The following is a 14,047-nucleotide window of genomic DNA, read 5'->3' as shown; positions in this document are numbered from 1 at the left end:
TGCCTTCCGTGGATTTTAATGCCCTTGGAGAATAGAATCACATTTTATACTACTGCAGTACACATTTTGCACTACTGATTGACTGAGTGTAATCCTTAGTTTCACCACAGGAGCAGATTTCACTTCAGTGGAAATACTTTTTTCATACAAGTTTTAAGTATTTACAGAGACCCAGCTGTAGTTAACATAACACTTTATACAGTTGGCAAAGTGTTGGCTAGGAAAATCTGTGACATTTTTGTGTTCCTGAGAGTGAAGGAAGGTAATTATTAATGATGACACTATTCATCATTGGATTTTACATTCTTGTTATTGAAGACTTCAGAGAATACATCTCTAGGAAAACTCTGATCTCAGAAATAGGTAATTGAAAGGGAATTTGAAAAAATATTCAAAAAAGGAAGCAAAGACCATCAGCAACTAATTAAGAGTCATCCTTAAATAATCTAAGGGCTGAGGGCAATGAAGCTTTAACAGGCAAGTAGGATATTGCAGTATACAATTTGTGTTGGAAAGTATTCCAGATAATTTCATTCACTGGAACCCATTCACCTCCCATGAACAACACTGGTATTCTCATTTTGGCTCTCATGGTTTATAAACACTTGCTTGTTCTTCAGGACCTAATATGCCTCAACTTCTGTTTCTCCTAGAGTACTCATATAGTCTAGTCAAGGTGGACAATTTCCTGCTTCCAATAACATTTTTTGCTAAACAAATATACTCATTTCATTCTCTGCCTAAGTAATATCCAGCATTTCCAAAATCTTCTAAAAGCACTCTTCCCCCATTATATAACAACTTAAAACTTCCTTGACCAAGGAAGACTGTCATGATTAAGTCAACTGGGCAAGCATCTTTACTTGCTTTTATATTATAGCATCTAGATCAATCACATTGGCCATTTATTACATTATCTTTTTTAGGTATTTGGGTATAAATTTTTTAATGTAAAATTTTAAAGAGAGTATTTTATCATAATATTTTAATATTCAGAATACTTATTGAGTAGTTAGTGAATATTTACTGAATAGAATAGTTTGGTTTTCTTATATTGCTTAATAAAATGCTTTAAATTAAGGTGATCATGTAGCTAGTTAGGAAAATATGATGTCTCAGCAACCTCTATAAACTTCCAGAGATAAAAGAAATATTTTCCTTAGGCACTGCTCTATGTAAGATATATTTCAATTGCCATATTGAAAACATGGATTTCAGGTTAGTTTTCTTTCCAGTTCTTGGCAAGCATGATCCTTGAGACATTAATAGTTCTGATGGTCAATTAAGCATTCCCAAATAACACAGCACAATATACCCTTCTCTCTCTCTCTCTCTCTCTCTCTCTCTCACACACACACACACACACACCAATATAAAAGGACATAATGGTAGTTATTTTCAAACTTTGACTCTTCTGTTCATAAACCACATACTCCTTAGTTGTCTAGGACAAAAAAACATCAATCTGGGACTTCCCTGGCAGTCCAGTCATTAGGACTCTGCACTTCCACTGAAAGGGGCAAGGGTTGGATCCCTGGTTGGAGAACTAAGATCCCCAGCATGTGCATGGTGAAGCCAAAAAAAGAAAAAAAAATCAAATCAATCTAGTGAAAATAGCCCTAGGCTCCCATTCTAGGAAAAGTCACACTCCTCACCACCATCATTTTTTTTTCTGAATTAAAACATAAAGTAGTTTCAGTTACAGGGCCCAACCTATAGATTTGTGCAAAATAATTGGTATTAAACACTGGAACAAAGTAAAAAAGAATTGTTGACCATTTACTCTATTTTGCTAATAATTAAATAAGTAGATAAGGAATGCAGAAGAATAGAAAGGATATTTGGGAACTATTCAGTATTTACCTGGTATAGTAGCAACACGTCTCTAAAGGGAAAAATTCAAAAGTTTTTAAAATGTCTTATTAGCTGAGACTCATGTTAGTCAAGAATTTGAAGAGGAGAACTGAATTTGAAGACCAAAGTCCCATATCCTGAAAGACAAGAACTCTGGATGGCCCTATTATTTACAACAGGATGAAAATGATACCTAATAAAATAAATAGTGAGCTGAGGTTGGACATGCTGTGGCTCATACTGTCCTCCAGAGAATCTTCCCGGCCCAGGGATTCTGCATTGTAGACAGATGCTTTACCATCTGAGCCACCAGGGAAGTCTGAATTGATGGACAGGGGGTCACAAAGGACAGAGCCAGAAAGTGGAAATGGAAGTGGGAAAATGCAGGATTATCTATTTTATATGTTAGCCTCCCCTACAATGTCATTGAGTATTAACCAGCTTTTACCAAGGAAACTTGAACAAGGAAGTAGGAAGTTGTAGAGTGCATACCTTGTGTAGAAAAGTATTCCATATAATTAGAATGGAATACATGGGAACATGTTCCCCTCCCATGAGAAAGGTTAGTGTCTTCATTTTTGTCTCTAATGGTTTAGAAATACTTGCCCATTCTCCAGTCACTAACATGCCTAAGCTTTGGTTCCCAGTGGCAAAGAAACATCAATGGGAGTCCACCAATTTACTAGGAGAACTGAACAAATATCAATGAATGGTATGAATGGAAAATAATTTTACTTCCAGTTATTTGGAACTTTGTACTTACTATATGACATACATTAATGGGTTGGTATTCAGAGGAAGGTCACCAGTAATGACATTGAACTTTTTGGATATTAGCATCCTTAATACTGTATGTAAAAAGGATTAATGACAATAAGTTTTGCTAGTGGAATGGCTTTTAAATGAGATGTACAGTATTTTTCCAACACTGTGCAGGTAGAAAATAATAGTTCTTAACAAGACTAATACTCTTCCAAAAGCAACATTTTCTAAATGATGATATACTAAAGGGAGCATTAAAATTTCACTTCCTGTTGATTTCTTAATGCTTATTAAGTAAATAATAAGTAATTAAGTAAATAAAAAGTAGTAAGAAACTGAAGATGAAAAAGATACAATTCTAAAAGCAATAAATTTACTATTCTAGCTTTTTTACCCAATTGGAAAACTAGAAACAATACCGAGTATTGCAAAATGTGAAAACAAAAATCAAAACATCATGTTCAAGTAGAAAGAAGAAATGAGAATCCAAATAAATAGATAAATGAGTAAAGGGGATCTATAGGAGACAACAGGTTTAAAAAAAAAACTATAAGAGTCAGTGACATTTGGACTAACGTCTACTCCAAATTTCAAATGAAAAGTATCATTAGCTATTGAAGCATTGTGCAGGTATTAGTATACCACATTTAAGTCAAATATTGTAAACAATGTAAAGTATCCTGGAAAATATATATATTTTTCTATCCAGACTTTTAGCAATATAATAATCCTCCAGCGATTTTTAAACACTGGCAAGTATGGTACTCACAACTTATTGCTCATTTGCTTCAAAATCATCCATTAGTCACAAGAAATTCAAACATTTTAACCACAAAACCAATACATGGAAAAGTCTACTGCCAGAAACAAGACGAATTACTGGTAAAAATGCTTCTGAAGAAGCAGAAATAGTGAATTAAGAACAAAGACATTTTTGAAAGGATTTTTTAAAATTACTCACTTTGGTAGGAAGATCAGTCTCCACATCCAGCTGCTCTTCCCTGTCTCCACTAATGGGACCAGATGGAAGACTAGGACTGAAGGCCATGAGGTCGGTCTTGGGCAGCCCCTCCCCAGAGCACACCCTCTGCCGCCTCTCCTGAGAGTAAGACCAGCTCCCAACCGCGCTGGAGCACACCAGCCTGGGCTTCCCCGGCCCGCACGCGCCCTCGCTGGGCGGCGCCGAGCACCGCAGCGCCGTGTACAGCAGCAGCGTGAGCACCAACAGGCTGGACACCGCGCAGATGGCGACGATCAGGTACACGTTCACATCCACTAACGCCGTCTCTGCGCCAGCTGCACCAGACAACGCCCGCGAAGAGGCCTTGGGCGCCTGGCCGCTGTCCTCCAGCGACAGCAGCACGGTGGCCGTGGCCGTCAGCGCCGGCTCGCCGTGGTCCTTCACCAGCACCAGCAGGCGCTGGCGCGGCGCGTCCGCCTCGTCCAGGGCGCGCGTCGTGCTGATCTCGCCGGTGTACAGCCCCACGCGGAACGGGCTGCGCGCGCCACCCGCCGCCGGCTGCAGCTCGTACGACAGCCACGCGTTGTAGCCCGAGTCCGCGTCCACCGCGCGCACCTTCGCCACCACGTGGCCCGCGTCCACGGACCTCGACACCACCTGGCTCACCGCGCTGGGTCCTCCGCCTGGCCCGGGCGGCAGCAGCGCAGGCGCGTTGTCGTTCTCGTCCAGCACGAACACCTGCAGCGTCACGTTGCTGCCCATGGGCGGCACGCCTGCGTCGCGCGCGCTCACCTGGAACTGCAGCAGCTCCAGCTCCTCGTGGTCCAGCGGCTGCAGCGCGTACACCTTGCCGCTCTCCGCGTGCACCGACACGTAGCTCGACAGCGCGCGCTCGCCCACCCGCCGCTCCACCAGCGAGTAGGTCACCAGCGCGTTCTCCTGCGCGTCCGCGTCTCGCGCAGACACGGTGAAGATGTGGCAGCCAGGCGGGTTGTTCTCCTTCACGAACACCATGTACTCCGGCTGTGGGAACGCGGGTGCATTGTCGTTCACGTCGGCCACCTCCACGGACACGCTAGCCATGGTTGACAGCGAAGGTGAGCCCCCGTCCCTTGCAGTCACTACCACCTCATAGTTCGCCACGCTCTCGCGATCCAAGACGCTGTCCAACACGAGTGAATAGTAATTCTTGAAGGTGGACACCAGCTTGAAGGGCACATGATGAGTCAAGGTGCAGGTCACCTGCCCATTGGCACCGGAATCGAGGTCGGACACGCTGATCAAGGCGATGACTGTGCCGACTGGAGCATCTTCTAATATAGGTAAAGAGAGTGATTTGACAACCAACTCAGGAACATTATCATTGGTGTCCAAAATTTCCACTAGAACCGTGCAGTGATCTGCCATTGGTGGATTTCCTTTATCTGTTGCCTCTACCTGTATTTCATATAACTTAGTTAACTCAAAATCTATGTCACCCTTTACAATGATGTATCCATTAACAGGGTCTAAGTGGAATTTCGACAGAGTATCTGCTGATGTGTCTGTATTGAAAGAATACACAATGTCCTTATTTACTCCTTCATCCAAATCAGAGGCATTAACAGTCACTACTAGGGTACCATTTGGTGCATTTTCAAATAATTTGACTTTGTAGATCGTGCTCTCAAACTCTGGAGCATTGTCGTTTACATCTAGAACTGTGATCTTCAGTTGAGTAGTACCAGTGAGTTCTGGTTTCCCACCATCAACTGCAGTTATAAGTAAGTGATGCTCAGGAGTGTCCTCTCGATTTAAAAGTTTTTTCAGCACAAGTCCAAGGGATTTAATTTCCTCATCATTTCTCTTTACATCCAAGGTAAAATATTCATTGGAGTTAAGCCTGTAAGTCAATAAAGAATTAGCTCCGATATCTGCATCTGATGCGCCCTCTAGCGGAATCCGAGAACCAGGCGGCCGGGATTCATAAATAAATAAATTTTTTATTGCCACTGGAAAAATCGGTGGGTTGTCGTTAATGTCCTTCACCTCCACCTCCACGTGGAACACCTGCAGCGGCCGGTCCACGATCACCTCCAGGTGGATGCTGCACTCCGCGCTCCGCCCGCACAGCTCCTCCCGGTCGATCCGAGAATTCACAAACAAAATGCCATTCTGCAGATTTACCTCCAGAAGATCCCCGCGGTCTTTGGACGCCACCCGGAACAAGCGCGGCACCAGCTCTGCCAGTTCCAGTCCCAGGTCCTGCGTGATGCGGCCCACGAAGGTGCCGTGTTTGGCCTCCTCGGAGACCGAGTAGTGGACCTGGCCTCTCCCGGCCTCCCAGAATAGGAGAAGCATTACCGAAAGCAGTAGTCGGCAGTCTCCCTGACCTTCTCTCCAGGAAAGTACCATTGCAAGCGTTTTCCAAGTATTGGGTCGCTTTTGCAACGATCAAAAATTTGAAAATACTTTTAGTTCCTTATTCCTCATTTCATAAATAATCATTCCATGCCCGTATTTCACAGATGGTGAGGAAAAGCAGCATCTTACTACGTAATGAAAGCTGTATTTCTCCTCTGGTGAAGAAATACCTTGCGGTGGACAGCGACATCATGTGGCTAAAGGTTTAGGTATTAAATAAATCTATCTTCCTTCCATTGAACTTTCCTCAATTTTTTCCTTGTTAATTTCCTTCCCATTCCTCAAAGTCTTCATTTTTTTTAAAATATATGCTTAGAACTTTTATACTAACTCATGACTTTCAATTAGGCCAGTCAATTCCATACAGTTAAATATAGTAAAATAGTGATTATTGTTGTAACAGTAGTGGACATCTATTGGAAATATTTCCTGTGTGACAAGTACTATTTCATTTGTTTTAACAGGGTTATCTCATTAAATTCTCACAACAACCTTCTGAGGCAGGTATTAATATGATTCAGTTTTTACAAACATTGAAGTGGAAACATGTACAGGTTAGTAACTGAAAAAATAATATTGACTTGGTGGTGTTGAGTGGGATCTCAATCTAATTCAAGATTCATGACTTTAACCACTTGATCACAAAGTCTACATTTTACAGAAAAATCAGGCCTTTGATATTTTTAACCATTAAAACAACAAGACTGATAAAAATGTATATATATATATATACACAATTTACTTCTATATTATTATGGCAATTTGTTAATTTATAAAATATGTTCACTTATATTTCTTCCTTTGTAGAATGTCTACAAACCATCCTTGTGTCCTTTATCCAACAACTGCATCTTTGTTAGCTGTCTCAACTATTATTTATATGAAGATTTCACAAGTCAGTCTTTTTGTTGTTGTTAAGTCATTAAGTCGTGTCTGACTCTTTTGCAACCCTCTGGACTGTAGTCCATCAGGCTGCTCTGTCCATGGGACTGCTCAGGCAAGAACACTGGAGTGGATTACCATTTCCTTCTCTAGAGAATCTTTCTGACACGTGGATCAAACCCACATCTCCTGCATTGGCAGGCAGATTCTTTACTACTGGGCCACCAGGGAAGCCAAAGTCAGTATTTTACAGTACAGTTATTTTGTAAATTTGGTTTTTGCTGCATAAAAACACTGTTTGATTTGGATATTTGTTATATTCACATCATACCAGGGAAAATTACGTTAATTTTTTTAAATTTCTACACCATTTATACATTTCAATTTACTGGTATATCCTAAAATGTTCCCAATATGAAATGATTGTGTTTTCAATAATCTTCACTCTGGATGAATTTTGGATTCCAATTTGTTAAAAAGTTGTTACTTGAAAGAACTTGTGTTTAATCATTAAAGAGAGAATAGTAGTTTTAGAATCTGTCTCAGTCAACATATTGTAAAACTAGGCCATGAATTATACTAAATGTATTTGTGAAGTTAGTAAGATGTGTGCATTCTCTGAGCGTTTGGAAGTTGAACAGAGAAAATTCATGAGGAGAGGTTGAATTTAGAGAGGTAAGAGTATGCCCAAATTTTGCTTATAATCACACTCTTTTTAAATGAAATCGAACATGTGATTTAAGGGAATTCCCTGCTGGTCCAGTGGTTAGGACTCCTTGCTTCCAGTGCTGGGAGTGTGGCCAAAAATAAACTGTGATTTAAGTATTATGAGACTAGTTCCCATAGCAGGTTTTTCCATGTACGCATTGAATGCAAGCCAGCATTGCTGTTTACTCATATTTTATCATTCATATTTAGAATAGAATAAATTATCAATTAAATTTTAATAAATAAGTGAATATTTTAAATTAACTTTCTTTAAAATATGAGGTAAATTAAATTAATGATGTTTATATCAAACACATAATTTCTAATTGATTCTGCTATACTAGTTCATGAAAAAGAAGTAAACATTTAAGACTTATTTTGGAAAAGAATGGATCTAGGAAATAATTATAATTATCGGTATGCCAGTAGGTGCTTTGGTGGATCTTTAAAGGTAGTAGTAGCTGGTTTTAAAATGAGAGACAAAATTAAAATATTTAAATATCATGGACTTCATATCAGTAAGATATCTTTCACAGGTTACTGTAATACTATACATTTCATGACACTTAAGAGTATACTTTCTGCAAAATGGAATGCCATGGGGAATTTATAACAGAGTAGACTCCATAATGATTATTAAGAGATGAAGGTAATACTAAAGAAACTATATGAGTTTACAAAACTGAGCTAATATGTGGATAAAGTATTAGTGAGTAATACCTACTCTCACTTAGACATCTCTTGGCAACTGAATCAAGAAAATGTAAATATGAAATAAAAATCAGTAAGAGCTTATACAATGATCTGTTGTGATTTCTGGAGATATGAACACACATGGATATAATATTAAAAGCTTACAATTTACCTAGAATAGAATATAGTTACTAGACTTATGGTAGGAGAGAGTCCATCTGACCATTCATACTTTCTGCACACAAGTCTCAAGAAAGTGATGAGTAGTGATGACTCATCTAAGAGCTTTTTCCTCATCTGTTCAAGACATTTGTTTTTCTCTGTAAAGACTCAGATGAACTTTTCTGGTTCTCAGGAAATATATACTCCCTGCATTTTGAGTTATATCAACTCTGAGGTGCTAATAAGTTTCCTGAAGGAACAGATTATACTTAAATGGAGGTCACTATTTCCCCACCAAACTCCATTCCTATAATAACAGATCCCAGATAGAAGTTTATATTCTGGCCTATCTGTAAAATGGCTAAAGCTAAGATCACTTAGTGGAAGTTATTTCATGATTCATCAATATCCACATATATTTGAGGGGGAAAAAGCAAATAACTATGGACCAAAGAATAGTAGAAGACAGTAATTTCACCCCAAGACATCTTCCTTTGGTTGGAAAAAAAGTGTTTTTAATATCCTTTCCAAATGTAACATTTACTCACCAAGTTTAGTGTTTAACCCTACATAGTAGTTTCCATTGAATAACTACATTTTCCTTACCTTGTGTGTGGTGCTAAGTCGCTTCAGTTGTGTCTGGGTCTGTGAGACCCTATGGACTGTAGCCTGCCAGGCTCTTCTGTCCATGGGATTCTCCAGGCAAGAATACTGGAGTGGGTTGCCATGCCCTCATCCAGGCCCAGGGATCAACCAGAGTCTCTTACTATTTCTGCATTGACAGGCAGGTTCTTTACCACTTGTGCCAACTGGGAAGCCCTTCCTTATGTTACCTTTTGGGAAAACTCCAACTTCATAGGAATATGATTGCTGTCACTCTTGGAAAATGTTATCGCAGGCATTGTGTGTGATGCCAGAGGAAGGTGGTCAATCTGCACAGTGGGAGGTCTGCGCACATTAACCCAGTGATACACTTTAAGCCTGACTAAACATCCCACTAACATAAAGACTGGGTTATAGTATTATCCACTTGTATGACGAATAAGTCCCACTACCTGGCCACCCCACAATGTGACTTTTTAAAATGTTTTTTAAATTAAACAAAATTGAAAGGGAGCTCTTTTCTCGGTGAACTTTCTATGGTGCCTTAAAAATAAGAATTTTGCAAATGTGAAATCTTTATCCCAAATAAGCGGTTCTTTTTACTATTGAAAGTCATATGTAAGATTAGCAATTATTTCTAAATGATGTCATGTGTTCTGATGATCTATGATATGTACTTTGGAGGTCCTGGCATTATAAACTTATTCAGGCTGCTTTTAAACACATGGAAAGAAAAATTAGCAAATTAACTGTTACATAAACAGATAAAGACAAATTCTTGAGCAAAGGAATAATTTGGAAATTTCCAACATATTCTGACAGAATGGATGAATGGTGTAAATTGAAAATATATATGCCATAATCATGGTCTAAATTTTTTCCAATTGTAATTTTTTAATATGAGAAAAACAATTTACAGATAATAGTAACTTTTCAGATTTTGCTGAAGTATTTTTTTCATTCCTTTAATCCTATTATTCATGGTGAAAGGAATAATTTGGAAAATTACTTTGGAATAATTTTGGAATTTATGGAATTTTCAAAATGTAAAAAGATCATCTAAGTAATTTATTCTCAATGCAAGAAATTGATTTCTATTCATACCACATATTGCACAATAGGATAATGATATAAATAAAAACAGAGCTATGAATCAAAATAACTAATAGAATTATAGAGAACAAAGGAAATAAAACAATTTTAGAGATGATGAGGAAAAAATTAAGACTCACCTTTTCGAATTGTTCCGATTCGGAGAGTTGTTGTCTTTCGTCCCCTGAGCCTGGACCTTGAGGCAGACTAGGACTGAAGGCCATGAGGTCGGTCTTGGGCAGCCCCTCCCCAGAGCACACCCTCTGCCGCCTCTCCTGTGAGTAAGACCAGCTCCCCACCGCGCTGGAGCACACCAGCCTGGGCTTCCCCGGCCCGCACGCGCCCTCGCTGGGCGGCGCCGAGCACCGCAGCGCCGTGTACAGCAGCAGCGTGAGCACCAACAGGCTGGACACCGCGCAGATGGCGATGATCAGGTACACGTTCACATCCACCAGAACGGCCTCCGCTTCAGCCGCACCAGACAACGCCCGCGAAGAGGCCTTGGGAGCCTGGCCACTGTCCTCCAGCGACAGCAGCACGGTGGCCGTGGCCGTCAGTGCCGGCTCGCCGTGGTCCTTCACCAGCACCAACAGGCGCTGGCGCGGCGCGTCCGCCTCGTCCAGGGCGCGCGTCGTGCTGATCTCGCCGGTGTACAGCCCCACGCGGAACGGGCTGCGCGCGCCACCCGCCGCCGGCTGCAGCTCATACGACAGCCACGCGTTGTAGCCCGAGTCCGCGTCCACCGCGCGCACCTTCGCCACCACGTGGCCCGCGTCCACGGACCTCGACACCACCTGGCTCACCGCGCTGGGTCCTCCGCCTGGCCCGGGCGGCAGCAGCGCAGGCGCGTTGTCGTTCTCGTCCAGCACGAACACCTGCAGCGTCACGTTGCTGCCCAGGGGCGGCACGCCCGCGTCGCGCGCGCTCACCTGGAACTGCAGCAGCTCCAGCTCCTCGTGGTCCAGCGGCTGCAGCGCGTACACCTTGCCGCTCTCCGCGTGCACCGACACGTAGCTCGACAGCGCGCGCTCGCCCACCCGCCGCTCCACCAGCGAGTAGGTCACCAGCGCGTTCTCCTGCGCGTCCGCGTCCCGCGCAGACACGGTGAAGATGTGGCAGCCAGGCGGGTTGTTCTCCTTCACGAACACCGTGTACTCGGGCTGCGCGAACGCAGGCGCGTTGTCGTTCACGTCGGCCACCTCCACGGACACGCTGGCCATGGTCGACAGCGAAGGCGAGCCCCCATCCCTTGCAGTCACCACCACCTCATAGTTCGCCACGCTCTCGCGATCCAAGACGCTGTCCAACACGAGTGAATAGTAATTCTTGAAGGTGGACACCAATTTGAAGAGGTCTTGGGGGATCAGGGTGCAGGTCACCTGTCCATTGGCACCATAGTCACGGTCGGCCACCGTGATGAGAGCAATGACAGTGCCCAGTGGAGCATCCTCTCGAATGGGAAGTGAAAGAGACGTGATTGAGACTTCTGGTGAGTTATCATTGATGTCCACAAGTTTTACTGAAATTTTACAGTGCCCAGACATTGACGGATTCCCGTTGTCATACGCAATAACTTGAATCTCATAGAATTTCACGTCTTCATAATCTAATTGTCCCTTAGTTCTGATTTCCCCTGAGCTGGGATCTATATTGAACTTGGTCTTTATATTGGGGGACACTTCACTACTAAATGAATACACAATCTCACTGTTTGATCCTTCATCTGCATCAGAAGAATTTAATTTAATCACCAAGGTTCCGTTTGCCACGTTCTCTAACAGCTGTATTTTGTAAACTGATTGGTCAAAAGTAGGTTCGTTGTCATTCACGTCTAATACCTTAATAAGCAACTGAACGGTGCCCGTGAGCTCAGGTTTGCCCCCATCAGTAGCCACTAGTAACAAATTAATTTCAGCAGTTTCCTCTCTGTCCAGAGATTTCCTCAGCACAAGAGACAAAGACTGACTTAGTTCATCATTTGTCTGTATATCTAGAAAGAAAAACTCACTGGAGCTGAGCTTGTAGGTGAGAAGAGCATTTACTCCGATATCTGCATCAAATGCCCCCTCTAGAGGAAACCGTGAGTCAAGCAGTCTCGATTCGTGAAAACGGATAGTCTTTACCGCCACTGGAAATGCTGGAGGGTTGTCGTTAATGTCCTTCACCTCCACCTCCACGTGGAACACCTGCAGCGGCCGGTCCACGATCACCTCCAGGTGGATGCTGCACTCCGCGCTCCGCCCGCACAGCTCCTCCCGGTCGATCCGAGAATTCACGAACAAAATGCCATTCTGCAAATTTACCTCCAGAAGGTCCCTGCGGCCTTTGGATGCCACCCGGAACAAGCGCGGCACCAGCTCCGCCAGCTCCAGTCCCAGGTCCTGGGCGATGCGGCCCACGAAAGTGCCGTGTTTGGCCTCCTCAGGGACTGAGTAGCGGACCTGGCCGCTCCCGGCCTCGCCTACAGCTAAGAGCAGAAGCAGCAGAAACAGATGCCGTACCTCCACGCCCCTTCTCTTAGAAGACACCATCACCAGTTCTCAGTGAGTTGATCAAAATAGAATATCGTGTTGTGCAAAATTTTAAATGTTGTCCTCTAATCTCTGTTCAAGTCCTGCTGCTTCTCTTATTGTTCTCCTCGCTGGAGTTACAATAGGGTTCTGGGTATTTTTCTTCTTAGAAATATACTGTGGTAAGACAGCGACATCATGTGGCCAAAATCTAGGCTCTACTGTTGATTCTGTAGATTTAAATTTTAGCAATTGTCTAGGCTAAGTTTACTGATAGCTTTCATTTAGGAAAAATACCTATCTTAAACTGCAATATATCATTTTCCCCCTTTTACTGTGTTAAAAATATATAACAAAATGTACCATTTCATCCACTTTTAAGTATACAGTTTAGTTTGTTATAGTCACATTGTTGTGAAATATCTTGAGAACTTGGATCTTGCAAACATGAATCTCTATACCCATTAGAAAACAACTCCCCTTTTCCAACACACTGCACCCCTCTCACCACCATTCTACTTTCTGTTTCTACAAATTTTACTACTCTAGGTACCTACATAAGTGAAATCTCACAGTTTGTCTGTGACTGGATTATATGACTTTAGCATATCCTCAAGGTTCATCCATGTTGTAGCATGTGATAAATTTCCTTATTTATAAGGCCAAATAATATTCTGATGTTTTTTGTATACCACGTTTTGTTTATTCATTCATCCATCTGTCCATGGATATCTGGGTTGCTTCCACCTCTTAGCTATTGAGAATAGTGCTGTTATAAGCATGGGTATGAAAATATGGGCTTCCCTTGTAGCTCAGTTGGTAAAGAAGCTGCCTACAATGCAGGAGACCCAGGGTTCGATTCCTGGGTTGGGAAGATCCCCTGGAGAAGGAAAAGGCAACCCACTCCAGTATTCTTGCCTGGAGAATCCCATGGACTGTAGCCTGCCAGGCTCCTCTGTCCATGGGATCACAGGAGTCGGACACAACTTAGCGACTAAACCACCACCACCAAGAAAATATCTCTGAGACCCTGCTTTCAGTTCTTTTGGATATAACATAAATTTTTTTCTGTTTCTTCAAGTAAAGTACATAGAAATCAAAGGATATTTTAGTTTATACTTTATAAATTGAAAATATATTTATAGATTTCATTTTTGCTTTTGTGATTTAATTTTGCTTTCTGGACTGTTCACAGATGTTTGTAAATTAATAATTCATTTTCCTCATCTGGATAATGTATTCTTAATTAAGAATATCTTTTTCTACTACATTTGGATTTTTATTCAAGAACAGTACAACTGATCTCTTTTTAGTGTTGAGAATATCTTACTTTAATAATTCTTAGCTGTCCCCTTCATACACAAATGATATGAAAATATGACAAAGATAACATAGGGATAAAACAAAATGAATTGAC

At 41.9% G+C, this 14,047-nt stretch overlaps 2 protein-coding genes across 2 annotated transcripts in view; both read right to left on the bottom strand.

The window, feature by feature from the left end:
• The window catches only part of LOC110148446 (protocadherin alpha-C2), a 187,734-nt gene extending 181,607 nt beyond the window's left edge, over positions 1 to 6,127 (bottom strand). The window contains exon 1 of the mRNA XM_070465499.1: positions 3,578 to 6,127. Within this exon, the coding sequence (XP_070321600.1) occupies positions 3,578 to 5,971 (2,394 nt within the window). The 5' untranslated portion in view covers positions 5,972 to 6,127. The remainder of the gene's footprint in view (positions 1 to 3,577) is intronic.
• A 3,602-nt stretch (positions 6,128 to 9,729) lies between these two features.
• LOC110129344 (protocadherin alpha-2-like) lies at positions 9,730 to 12,651 on the bottom strand. The gene is made up of 2 exons (XM_020880676.2): positions 10,261 to 12,651; positions 9,730 to 9,741 (listed from the first exon to the last, which is right to left on the bottom strand). Exons 1-2 carry the CDS (start codon positions 12,649 to 12,651, stop codon positions 9,730 to 9,732), a joined length of 2,403 nt encoding a protein of 800 aa, XP_020736335.2.
• Between the last annotated feature and the right edge of the window lie 1,396 nt (positions 12,652 to 14,047).

This window comes from Odocoileus virginianus, chromosome 3 (assembly GCF_023699985.2).
Source record: "Odocoileus virginianus isolate 20LAN1187 ecotype Illinois chromosome 3, Ovbor_1.2, whole genome shotgun sequence".
Classification (NCBI taxonomy): Eukaryota; Metazoa; Chordata; class Mammalia; order Artiodactyla; family Cervidae; genus Odocoileus; species Odocoileus virginianus.
This window is presented reverse-complemented; position numbering and strand designations above follow the sequence as displayed.

Bases quoted from the DNA above. Each gene is read 5' to 3' on its own strand.
- LOC110129344 (XM_020880676.2), bottom strand. From the start codon at position 12,651: ATGGTGTCTTCTAAGAGAAGGGGCGTGGAGGTACGGCATCTGTTTCTG.